The sequence below is a fragment of the Lygodium microphyllum genome, chromosome 4 (genome assembly GCF_053477565.2).
Source record: "Lygodium microphyllum isolate KBCC chromosome 4, Lygodium_microphyllum_v1.1.10, whole genome shotgun sequence".
NCBI lineage: Eukaryota > Viridiplantae > Streptophyta > Polypodiopsida > Schizaeales > Lygodiaceae > Lygodium > Lygodium microphyllum.
Window position 1 is genome coordinate 128,450,877 of NC_141138.1, and position 13,132 is coordinate 128,464,008.

The 13,132-nt window shown below is 43.3% G+C and overlaps 1 protein-coding gene across 1 annotated transcript in view; it reads right to left on the reverse strand.

Annotated features, from left to right (window-relative positions):
- The window catches only part of LOC148037614 (ribosomal RNA small subunit methyltransferase G), a 77,421-nt gene that overhangs the window by 39,217 nt on the left and 25,072 nt on the right, over positions 1-13,132 (reverse strand). Inside the window, exons 2-8 of the mRNA XM_087676568.1 lie at positions 10,048-10,128; positions 9,846-9,935; positions 9,517-9,686; positions 9,344-9,413; positions 1,762-1,841; positions 1,568-1,630; positions 1,320-1,396 (exon numbers count right to left, since the gene is read on the reverse strand). Of these exons, the coding sequence (XP_087532694.1) occupies positions 1,320-1,396; positions 1,568-1,630; positions 1,762-1,841; positions 9,344-9,413; positions 9,517-9,686; positions 9,846-9,935; positions 10,048-10,128 (631 nt within the window). The remainder of the gene's footprint in view (positions 1-1,319; positions 1,397-1,567; positions 1,631-1,761; positions 1,842-9,343; positions 9,414-9,516; positions 9,687-9,845; positions 9,936-10,047; positions 10,129-13,132) is intronic.

Consider the following 13,132-nt stretch of genomic DNA (forward strand, 5'->3'; position numbering starts at 1 on the left):
TATCATTTCATGCATATAATCTTATGCAAACTCTATACTCTATCATTTCGCGCATGCAACCTAGCGCTTAAAGTAAACAAAAATCCTACGACTCGTCCTTGTTCCATGCACGTAGCTAATCCTTTTATCTCTTCCACGAGAAATAATATATAATTAACTATAACGCCTAAAGAACGTGGGTTTGATTCGTGTTCGTAGAGGCGTTTATATAAGAAAACAAGGAAGAAACGTGTCTAGAAAGCCTTATGAAAAGCCTCCACCATTAGAACCTGAAATAGAGGATACAAGTGATGTAGATGAACTGAAGAAGATACTTCAACCAAAGAGAATAGTCTTTCATGTGATGAGAAAACGAGGAAGAAACGTATCTAGAAAACCCCTTTTGAAATTAAAAATTACTCTTATTTAGATTCTAAATGGATTACAAACAAGTATTTTAAAGACTATCCAAAAACACTTGCAGCTTATGAAAAAGCTGTAGGATTTGAAATACTTTAAGCAACGTCTTGAGGACAAGACAGATTTCAAAAGGAAGAGATGTAACCAACCTTTTGTATATCAATTGTTGCCAAGACATATTGGCTCAATGATTCAAATTAATTTGATGCTCATATACTCTGAAAGGCGATTTGTATTATTTAAGTGTTTCAAAACATTATTAAATGTTTATTTTTCTATTTAAGGGTGATCAATGGCCAAAAAACCATATAATTATACTTAGGTCATCATTGACGAGATGACTAAGAGAAATTAAAAGTTTAGCCGGGTGATCTAATTGACCAAAAAGCTCAGATGACTAAGACTCTTACACTCGAATAGTCACATCGACTAGAAGCCTATACAATGAATGATTTCAAAAAATGAAACCAAATGCTCATGATTAAATAAATAAACCATGAATCAATGAAACTCTCTAGAATCTAAATTTGGCAGCTCCTAAAATTTAGAAAGTTACTATTTTTGAAAGTTGCTCAAATGGAAATTTTGTTCACCTCAAAGGCTCTAAGATTTCACAAGGAATAAATTTGTCTTCAATGGCTATCTCAAATTCATAACCATTTCAAAGATTTTTAGAGGAGAAGGTTTAGAAGCTTCTTTCTCTAGAAAAGTAGCACGTGGCATTTAGAATAGGACATGTGTCATCTTGAAGAGACAAGTGTCCCTACACTTGTCATTTCCAACCTCTACTTTTCACTTTTGCGCACCCAAGCCCCACACCTATATATTGCATGCATATATATATATAAGCTATCAAACATACAAAAACTTATGGTTTCTAACTTCAAAATTAAAAAGCTTTCTGTTTTCATGATCCTTACCAAGGTATAAGTTCCACTTGTCTAGAAGTGGCTCCTTGATAACGTTTTGCAAGGTAACAAACCTGTCCTCAACAAAACTGCACAGCACAAAAGTACAACCAAACACAGAAGTTTGTGAATCTGCATGATTTATAGACCTTTTGACTTGGCACTTAAACAGTTATTTTAATTGGATTTTGACCTGTCAGCAATTCAGTTGCATTAAAGAAAAATGACCTTAATACAGGGAATTTTGAAAAAGTGCTCACTGTAATGTAAGGTCCTTGTGTTCTGGCTGGCTTTGGAGTTGCTTTAACACTTCAACCTTTGGTCTACCCATTCAACAAAAACTTTATGTCAATACATTAAACTGTTTACATCTATATAGAAACAGCTCTCCGATAAAAGTTGACACCACTCTGATCTTTAAGAACAGCTAGGAATGGAAATGGATGATTCTGACCCTGTGCCCAACCCATAAATGAGTTCAGAGGGAAAGTCAAGACCTCCAAGTTCTTTCAACAGTAGCTGTGCAAACCTTGCCTGTTAGGTGCCACAAAATGGAGAAGAGGAAAGACGAGCTGTCAAAAAGCAATATCTCAAACACATACACACAAACCAAAAACACTTCTGATCAATTTTAAACAGTCCATGGCAATCATAGCTCTTGTAATTTAAAAAACTCAAATGACCAGAGATCACCACCTTAACATGCAAACATTAAAGGGTAATCATTCTAAGAACTAATGGAAAACTTCACATGCCAATTGCAGCTCCATTACAAAAATGAATTTGAAATCCCTTGCTCTTTTAGTTTTCAACATCAAGTTATGATGATTAGACAGTAGATTGCCCATGAGATTTTACTGATTCAAAAGTTGTATCTTGGTTGTGTTTTAGAGCCATGGAGAACCAATGTGCAAGCATACAATTCCAACAGCCAGGGACAAAGCTCAGCACAAGGAGAGGCCCCTACTAATGACAATCTCCTAGATAATCAGGGGTAATCATCAGTGCCACGTGAGGAGTCAGAAAGGAGACGGCAGCACCACCTACTGTAGCTGAGGCCCTTTCATAGACAATGACTTTTACACTTTCCTCCAGTGTCTAGTACAGCGGAAGAAGAAGTTGAAGCAAGAGTTGTACCAATTATTTTGGGCCAGGACTGTAGGGAGGTATGGGGCTCTTCCGTACATCCACCCGCTACAGGAATTACCTTACCAGAGGCAGCATACCTATGCATCACGCCTTTGCCATGTCCCCATGCGGCCACCCCTCCCTCACTTCCTTGGGCCAAGTCTATCATACTTCTTCACAGCAGAGATGGTACGAGACAGCATAGAGGGACTCTACAGTGGGAGAGCACAAGATCGTGATCATTTGGTAGAAGAGCATTTTTTCCATGCACCTGATATCTTGGCAACTTTACTGGCACGTGTTAATCAAGCCATATGTAAGGGCTTCTAAGATACTTGGGCAAACAACACCATACCTAGCTTGAAAGCAAGAGATCCGAAGAAACCCAGTAACTACAAATAAATACAAATCAGATTTATGAAAACATAAGCAAATTATTCTAGTAGACTGTAAGCCATGATTAGTGTAAAAGAGTTGTCTTAACACAACTGTCCCAGGTATCGGTTTACTGAAACAACCACTTCTTGGCCAAGATGTATGGCCGGTCTTGAAGTATGAGTTGCGTCCCTGGGCAGAGAGACATGGACCCAAATCCTGAGTACAAACAGGTCTCCAGAGAGGATATTGCTTGTTGGATTATGTCCTTACATTGTAGGCATTATGCAAGAGGGAGAGCACATGCCCACAATATCTATAGCAGTTTTGTAAAGTTCCAAAAAGCCTTTGATCCCTAGAGCTAGATTGATGAGGAGGCTGCAAGACAAGGGAGTACCAGGGGAGAATATATGGGGAGCCCTTGCTTTGTATGAGTCATTAGCAGTCAATGTCAAGGAACTTGAAGGTCTGACGAGGACCACAGGAGTGAAGCAAGGCTTCCCTCTATCATCCACCGTCTTTGGAATGACATTGACGAGGTGTCACGTAGACAAACTTGGAGGACTGGTGCACCATTGGCAGGAGTATTGATACCTGTGTTTCTCTGTGCATGTGGCATGTTCCTTGTTAAATTATGCCAAAGAGGCTACAATGACACCTGGATGCTGTACACACTCCGCAAGGATAGGGATCTCACTTCATACCTCAGAAAACCCAAGGTAATGGCATTCACACACCTTACAATGGATTGGGAGATATGGGATATAGAGGAGAGCCAGTGAATTGTACTACATATGTTTATCTAGAGATTACTTCTGTGGGCCCCTGATTCTCAATAAGGAAGACACTGAGGCAAGCCTAACAAGAGAGTATGCTGCCCTAGAAACACTAGAGATATTGTGCCCATGTTCAGGTCCAAGAGATGGAAGAAGCTCTAACGTTTTTGAGACGTTGGTCACCCCCATAGTATTCTATGGTCCATCCATATGGGCACCAAGCTTATATCATAGAAAGGGAGGGAGAGGGATACTACTACGAAGGTGTGAGAGAGCACAATGGAAAAGAAAGTAAACATGCAGTGTAGAGAAGGAGACTCAGAGAAATGTAGTAGAATGAAGGAACAAGATTGACAAAAGACTAAATGATATAAGGATGTAACAATCAGCCCCAACACGCAGCTCGGAGCGTCAGTGTGAGCTAACTTCTAGTTGTGGCATCAATTTGGCTATTTATAGCTTGCCCCCCTCACTCTCCTCTCATCCATTGTTCATATTAGACTAGGCCCAAAATATGGGCCCCAAATCAGCCCACCCATTGATAAAATGCCACCATGCCAAAAATGAAATGCACTAGTGTGACCTCCACCTAAAGTGTCTAGGACTGAAAAAATGACAAGCAAACATAGTGCCAAAGCTCCAAATGTCCTCATCTAACTCAAATTAAGACTCACAAGCAAAAGATGACCATAAATGACACACATGACTACTAACACCCCCTCTCAGATCTTGGACATGGTAGAAGACCAAAGAAGATGGAATGGATCCGAGGGTAGCAAGAAGAGTGCCACTGTTGAGAAAGTCCTCCAAGAAGTAAGACCTCCTCAATATATGAAAGTCTGATCCAACGGGAGGCCACAATATGCCAATGGGAGTGGAGAGGCCTCAAACAAATCAATCCAATGATGCCAATCAAGAATGGGTAAGGCAAGCCTCTAACCCCACTAAAAGAGAGAGCAAGGAGCTATCAAAGGTGCCGTAACCATGCATACTAAAATATCAAAGCTCCCATGTCTCTATCAGACTCTAACAAGAGCTCACAACCGGGAGATGACAAACTGACAACACTAAAATAGGCACGCTAACACTCCCTCTTAGATTCTAGGAGTGTCTCAAGACCCAACCATTTCATGTAATGAAGCATAGAAGCTATGAGAGTGCGCAATGGAAAGAGGAAAGTGAACACGGAGAGAAGAAGGAGACAAAGAGAATGCAAAAGAGAGAAGGAACAATGTGACTGCAATGGCTGAAGGTATAAGGCTGCAACAGTCAGCCCCAACGTGCAACTCTACACATCAGTGTGGGCACCAGGCGGTAGGAAGGGGATGAGAGAATGAGGGGGACTGGCTGATCACAAAGGATCAATGATGGATAATAAAAGTGGGAGGGCAGACCATCTATATATAGGCAAAAAAGAGGGAAAATCCCAAATATGGTCAAACCCCTAAAAAATAGCCAAAAGTGCACAAAAAGAAATGCACTAACGTGCCCTCCACCTGAAGTGTCTAAAACACATAAAGTGACAAACAAATACAATGTCAAAGCTCCTAATGTCCTCATCTAACTCAAACTGGGGCTCATAGGCAGGAGATGACCACACAAGGCACACATGATTGCTAACACCCCCTCTAAGATCTTGACATCAGTCAAGAAGCAAGACCCCCTCTCCATATAAACATCAGATCAAACAGAAAGCCACCAAAGGACAAAGAAAACGGAGAGGCCTCGAATAGATCACTCCTGAAAACTCCAATCAGCGGGGATGGGTGACCCCCAAGCCTCGAACCCAACTAGGAGACGATAGCAAGGAACTATCAAAGGTACCATAAGTTGCATAGAAACACCAAGGACCAAGGGTCAAGTGGCAAGGAATGGCTCGATGACAAAAAAAAGAGATAGCCACATAAAAGAAAAGCCCAAAGTAGACTAGAAACCTTGAAGAAACTCCTCATGATCCTGGGAAGCCCCCTTTGAAACACAAAGGGCTAGAAAATCCACAACAACATCAACCAATATCATCCCCCTTTGAAAGGGATGGAAGGTACAAGGGTACCACCACAGGAAAAGGTGGGGGATGGGATGGAACCTCTAGAATAGATGGTGCACAATCGGAAATGAGCGCGGCAATAGATGACTATCTCGGAGGGCCTTGCACAAAGGAAGGGGAATGGAGCATAGATAGCCCCTGCTATTACCAACCTATCACAAAAATGGCTCCTGTAAAAGAATCCTCAATAAAGACGGCCGGGTGGCTCAGTGAAGACAACATGGGTCACGAGTCTAAGAAGGCCATGAACTAAGAGGAAAGAGAAAGCCGAGTTAGGAACATATAAGGCCTCAAAAACGGAGCTTGATGGATGGTCAAACAATAGAGGCAAGGTGCCAACACCACTAATACGCACCGAAGAAATGTCACCATCAATGACGATACCCTCGGACAGACCAAGAACTTATAGCAAATCACCTCGGGGAGTCATAGGACTCAAGGTACCACTAGCAATGAGCCAAGGCTATTTAGAGGAAAAGATAGTCAAAGAAGACTCCTCCATCTGATAAATGTATAGAAACACTAACTCAGTGGAAATAGCAAGTGACGAAGTAGAGGTAAATGAAGACTCTGATATGGATTCACCCTTCGCTCCCGAATATAGCTGAGGGTATATCCTCCAACACTTCTCCTTGGGGTGCCAAGTCTTCCCACAATGAGCACACGTGGGATCTCTACGCTTCCCTACAAAAGCTGTATCAAAGTCAGAAGATGACTCCAACTTCTTCCTCTTCCCTTTCTTCTGCATGGCTTGTCCTATACCTGTAGATAAAACCACATAGACAAAGCTATGTGCACAGGCTCCGCAAGAATCTATCTCACTATGATGTGCATCATGCTCAAGTACCAATGAAATTAGCTCCTCCCAAGTGAATGTCTCCCAGCTACGAGAAGTGAGAAGACTAGTGTAGAACACATCATAGGTCAGAAATTGTGAGAGAAGTATCACAGCTAGGTCCTTCGAAGAAATGTCTGTACCAAGGAATGAAAGCTCATCTTGTCTCCTCCATCCTGTGGAAGTGATTCCTCATCGTAGGAAAATCTGCGACAAAGAGCTGTTGTAGCTTCAACTCAAGGGATAAATGATGCCCAAATGTTTGGATCCAAAAGAGAGATACCAATCTCCTCCAAATCTCTACTCTAGTGCAAAGATGTCAAATATGCGTGAGCACTAAATTTGTACAACTCAAAAGGAGAGAATAGCAGACTCTGCGATCCCATAAAGTTACCAAATCCGCGGTCATACCATCATGAGGACCCACAATAGGTCAAGGTATAGGGGCTATAACAAAATCCCAAAGGTCACAATCGTCGACAAGACACTCCATGCGGCACAACCATAGAGGGTAATTCATCCCATCCAGCTTGTCAGATGCAAAGAGAGAGGGTAGGACTGGCACCTTCTCAGGAGATGCGATCAATGCCAATCGGGGACTAGAAGCCCCAAAAGAATATAATAGGAAAGAGAGATTGGATGGCAATCGGTCCGCCGAATGATCCCAAACCACATGATCCCCCATAGCATACATGTCGGCCATAGATGTCCTTCAATTTTGTACCTACAAGAAAACAAAAGAAGATCTACCACTAGAATAAAGGTGACCAATAAGAGGGGTCCTCAAGATAATCGGGGTTCGTTGGCCACGGTACAGAAGAAAATTGACTAGGGCAAGGTAGACAGGGAGTATCCGATGCGGAATGGAACAGACAATGCCAAGCAGAGAAAGGGAGCAGTAAATGCAAAGGAAAACATGCCTTCAGTCTGTAATCACAACCAATCCCTACTTGTGTTTGTGTTTTTGTGTCTTGTGTTTTGCATTTATGTGTTTTGTGTTTTGCGTTTAGGGTTTGTATTTAGTGCATTACTGCCTGAGTTATTGTAAGTAATGCAACTATCTGCTAAGCTTGAGAAAGAGATCTATCAACTATTTTGGAGCAACATAGCAAGAGATCTTCAAACATGTCTTAGGACAAAGGGCCACCATGTCAATTGTAGCACCTAAGACATGGCACAATTTTCATGTTAGAGCTTTGTATGATGGACAAGACAGCCACATGCACCACACCATGTGATACCTAGGCCAATCAATAGCATCCAATGATAGCTTGCAGATAGGGAGAGCCAAGACCATGATGGCTTACTAGCAAAGCACTTCTCAGAGACACCAGCAAAGATCTGTAGGGCAGGCTGGTTTGAAAGGATTTACAACACTAGACCATATACTTAACACTCTAAGCAATCGTAGAGGAGGGAGAACACATGGGAAGAGTATTTACTCTTGTTTCTAAATTTGCACAAAGCCTTTGACATTGTACCACGAGCTAGGCTCATGACTCATGAGGAGACTACAAGGCATTGGGGTACCACATGATATACACTAGGGGTATATGTGTTAAAAGAATCAGGTGACAAGAATGCATGTGCACCAAATGGACTATAAGACAGTGACTAGCACTATTGGGGTGAAGCAAGGGTGCCCACTTTCACCTACATAATTGGTGATTGCATACTGTATAAACAGATTGGAGGCCCAAATGCAAGCCTTGCTGGAGTCTTGACTCTTGATACCCATCTTGTCATCTGATGACATTTTGCTCATCTCAAACTCTCTGAAGGGTTTTGGCAGAATTTAGATGCTTTACAGACATTTTGCAGAGACATAGAAGACCTCTCAATGACCTGGGAAAAAAAAACTCATGGTGTTCAATACTACATAGGCATGGGTAACCAGATCAGAGCACTAAGACAGCACAAAGAGACCCTCCTAAGAGAGAGATACAGCATCTTCAAGCCCACATGCAGAGAATGCTCATGGATTTCTTCACCACAACTGCCACCAAAGACCCTTTTCACATTATTGCCAGATCTAGACCATCACTACCCACCATAAGAGGCATCCACCCAGACACATGGACCTTGATGATTTGAAGGAGCAGAGGAAAGACCATATGACAAATGTGCCCCTTACAACATTGTGGCGGTGTGATGGCAGCACTTTCTAAGACTTAGAATGCCCACAAGGTGTGTCCCCCTGAAAATATTAGCTGAGAGAGTGAGCAAAGCCACGCTAGCATTGCCCCTATGCACAGATAGGATAGCTCATAAGTCACAAGCCATATGAACAGGGCAGCTTGGTTGCACTAGGACCCTACTGCTTGGTGACCAGCCAAGAAGGAGGACCAATCAAGTGTTCAAGTGGGTAAAAGCTCGTTTTTCGCAAACACACCAAGTGAATTTAGGTGTCCAACCAAGTGATCCACCTAGCAAGACTTTCCACAACCTCAAGATTATGAGACTGAGTTTCAACCACTAGGTCTTCACCTTTGGGACAACATAGGCAGATCTACATGTTGGACTTAGTCCATCTGCCTAACAGACAAGTTCTGATTTTATTTAGTTTTTATTTCGCTCCAGTTTTTACTTCATGATGAGACAGTGTTTGCCTTGTACTTTACACTCAAGTCTCATTATTCATATATGACTTCAGTCTCCTTAAATAAGCTCACTCTCTAACCCACCGTCCTGCCCCCACTTCATGTAGAAAGTTAGAAACTCTCTTCTTCTTCTGTCTCTCTTTTTTGTAGCACTTTCTTTTCTCTAGGCTTTTAAATACATAGTTGATTGTCCTGAAGGAAAAAGATGCCCAGGGGGTCTTCTTTTTTCTTTCTTTTTCCTTTTGGGGGGTTTAATGGTCGGGTAGATGCATTACTTGCTTGGTAGTCACGATAAATAATTTTGAAGTCGCAAATTTGAGAGAATCTATTACTCCAGGGTAAAACCTGCGCTCAACCACAGACATTTTTAGTAGCCTCTTTGAGAAAAATCCATCAATGAACTGCATGCATCTGTTATTACCATTTTCAGTTACCAAAACAAGCTCACCTGTTTGCACGAATCCAACCATGCAAATCACCGGAAATCCAATCATCTCTAACTTTTCCAAAAAGGTCAACTAGAGGATCTCGGCTTGTCTCACCCCACTCCTTCATAATAACAGGCTTTATTCTTGTCCAATCCTCCAGAATCTTATCAATAGTCAGACCATCTGCTACCTTAACCAGTCACCACAGAATGAGGAGGTTAAATACATATTTGAGAAAGAGACCAGAAACATACACAAATTACAGAACCTTGACAATACTTGCCAAACCCTTAACTAGCCTAACGACTTTTGAAACCAAGAGTCAAAGGGAAAAAGATCAGTAACATACTGTTGCATGATGAGGTCCTGATGTTTTGGTTTCAAACAACAAGCGCACAAGTAATACATTTTCATAGCCAGTCTCCACAACTGGCCGAACCTGTTGATGCATAATCAACAGTCTATATATCAAGTATAGAAAGATGCTGCATCTTAATGCTACAGATTCCACCATAATGAAATAAGAGAGCTACCTGCATGCTTCAACTCACCATGTGCATTGCTTCTAAGATCCATGCCTCTGTCTGACAATCTATATCACTGAAGACATCAGGCCACCTCAATTTCGCAGCCTTCACAATCAAGAGATGCAGTTGAAAAAGTTTAACTCATAGCCAAAGAGTGTGCTCCACATTTGCAAAACATGAGTGATTCAACTAAGTTAGCAACATTTCCACATGCAATTTGCAGCTGAAAGGGAGCCTCAGAAGAGTTTCAGAGTGGTCATCCCTTTTGTAACCAACTGTACTCGTTGATTTCAAATCGGTAATCCAGTATGTTTCCTGTTGTGGTTGGAACTGCAGGAACTTTTCTGCAGATCCTATACTCTCACTTGAGCAAGGCCCAAGCTTATAGTTATGCTTGAAAAAAATGTGCTCTAATTAAGCGAGAGCTGATAGTTATAACTGAGCAGATTGTGCTTCAAACCATCAGCGATGAAACTCTGTTTGATGAGTAAGGTCTGTATTTTTCTAAAACTAGGCTTATGATTCAGCAGAACAAATCAGCTTCAAAACCGAGTAAGAAAATGGATGGAACTGGATGAAAGCATACTTATAAAAATGCAACCAAGGGATATGCGTTGACTTGTTTCTGTTTCCCTGATAATTTTGTTTCACCAAATCTTTTTGTGATAGAATTCGATCAAGGAGATTAAATCATCTGTATAGAGTCTTGTATTTTACCGCCTATAAATTCATATTGTGCTAAGCTCTAACAAAACACTATGAGAGCCCAGCTTAATTACAAGCACAAACCAAGACATTGGCTGTGAGTTGGAAGTAGACCTATTCTCAGGTCACTCAGATACAAGTTAAGTGTTGAAAATAAAGCCAGACTGGGGCTATGAATTAGAAAAATTCAGTCTCAAGTTCCTGCATAACAGCAAGTTGTTAATGCAGATTTACAGGATGAACAGCCAGCATATATTAACCACTAGGTCCGTAGGTCGACCAGAGTGCAAAAACAGCCAAATAGATTTGTTCCTAGAGTAAACTATGTGGCTGATTATGTCATGTTAACAGATTGTGGTGAACCGTCATGCCTCTAGAAAGCAATGGACAAATAGGATAGTAAGAAATGGCAAAAAGCAATGCTATCAGAAATGGAATCTCTCATGAAGATGTTAGCAGTCATGTTTGTCATGCCTTGTCATCTCCTGCCTGTGAGCCTCAGTTTGAGTCAGACGAGGACATTAGGAGCTCTGGCATGTCTGTCATGTGTTATGATGGGGGAGGCTAGTCACTCTCGACTGGCTGTCTTAGGATGTGCATTTCTTTTTGGCCTCTTTTAGTGGGCAGCCACTGGCTGCCCGGCCACTTTTTTGGTCATTGATGTGGGGCGCCCATTTTAGGGCATTTTTAGGGTTTGGGGCTGGTCCCCCATTTGGCTGTCCTTTTGCCTATTTATAGGCAGCCCCCCTCCCCACTTGTTCACTTGTCTTCTTGCAGATTCCGACACTCCTTCTCCCCCGTGGTGGTGCTGCCATCATCATCAGCCTGATCTGGTGCCCTCATTGACGCTGTGGGCTGCGTGCAAGGACTGATCAGTCTCCTTCCACCTTCCCGTTTGTATTCAGCATTCATTTCAGTCAGTGCAGATTTCTCTTCCTTATTTTCTGCTTTCTCTCTCTCTCTCTCTCCCTCCGTGTTCGTATTCCTTCTTCCGCAGCGCACTCACATGGTATCAGAGCCAAAGGAGAGTACACGGAGCTGAGATCTACGCGGGAGAACACCCACAACCTTGCGTTTGCTGGTCAAGACGTTGTGAGAGTGCGCAGCGGAAGAAGAACACGAACACAGAGGAGAGGAGAGAGAAAGCAGAGAATGAAGGAAGAATGTCTGCACTGACTGAGATGAATGCTGAATACATTGGAATGGACAGAACAGTCCCTGCACGCAGCCCGGAGCGTCAGAGAGGGAACCAGGACAGACTGGAGGCAGAGGCAGCACCAATGCCGGAGACGGAGACGGAGGGAGCAGTGCTGTAACTGCAGAGTACAAGTGCTGGACTGACTGGGGGGGCTGCTATAAATAGCCCCCAGCCAGCAAACTGGCCGACCAGCCAAACTGGCCGACCTGGCCAGATTTGGCCGACTATGGCCAGATCTGGCCGACTGTGGCCAGATCTGGCCGACTGTGGCCAGATCTGGCCGACTGTGGCCAGATCTGGCCGACTGCCCAAAATAATGGGCAGTCAGCCCAGAAACAGCCCAGTTTGGGCTGTAAAATGCCCAAGGCTGCATGCTGACTAAAGCAGCCATAAAAACACACTGACAGAGCTCCTCTGTCTCCTCTCAGGAGCTCACAACCAGGAGATGACAGATTGAGACTGAAAAAGAGGAGGCTAACACCCCCTCTCAACTCCTGGGAGAGTCTGAAGACCCAAGAACTGCATGTGATGAAGCAAAGAGGCCTGAGACAACGGCTTCGTAAAGAGATCAACCGCATTGGCCGCCGTAGGACAATAGACCACCACCAGCTCCGAATCCACGATCCGCTCTCGAACATAGTGATACTGAACCTCAATGTGCTTCGTGCGAGCATGAAACACCGGGTTCTTGGCCAGAGCAAGAGCACTCTGGTTATCCACGCGCAGCGCCGTAGGTCCGGTCTGGGAAAAGCCAATCTCCGCGAGTAAGCGACGGAGCCAAACTGCCTCCATAGCGGTCGAACATAAGGCCCGATACTCAGCCTCTGTAGAAGAAAGTGCCACAGTAGGCTGCTTCTTGCTGCTCCAAGAGACAGCACCAGAACCAAGGGTGAAAGCATAACCGGTAGTGGATCGTCTCGAATCCACATCACCTCCCCAATCAGAATCACTCCATCCAGAAAGAGTAATCCCATCTCCATACATGATCCCAAAGGATCGAGTCCCCTGTAAATAGCGAAGAACCCGCAAGGCAGCCTGCCAGTGATCCTGGGTAGGAGTCTGCATAAAAGAAGACAATAAAGCCACCACAAAAGAGATATCCGGCCGAGTGTGAAGCAGCCAGATAAGAGAGCCGACAAGGCACCTGTAACGGGTGGGATCGGTAAGAGGAACTCCAGCTGTCAAAAGCTTGGACTCAGGGTCCAT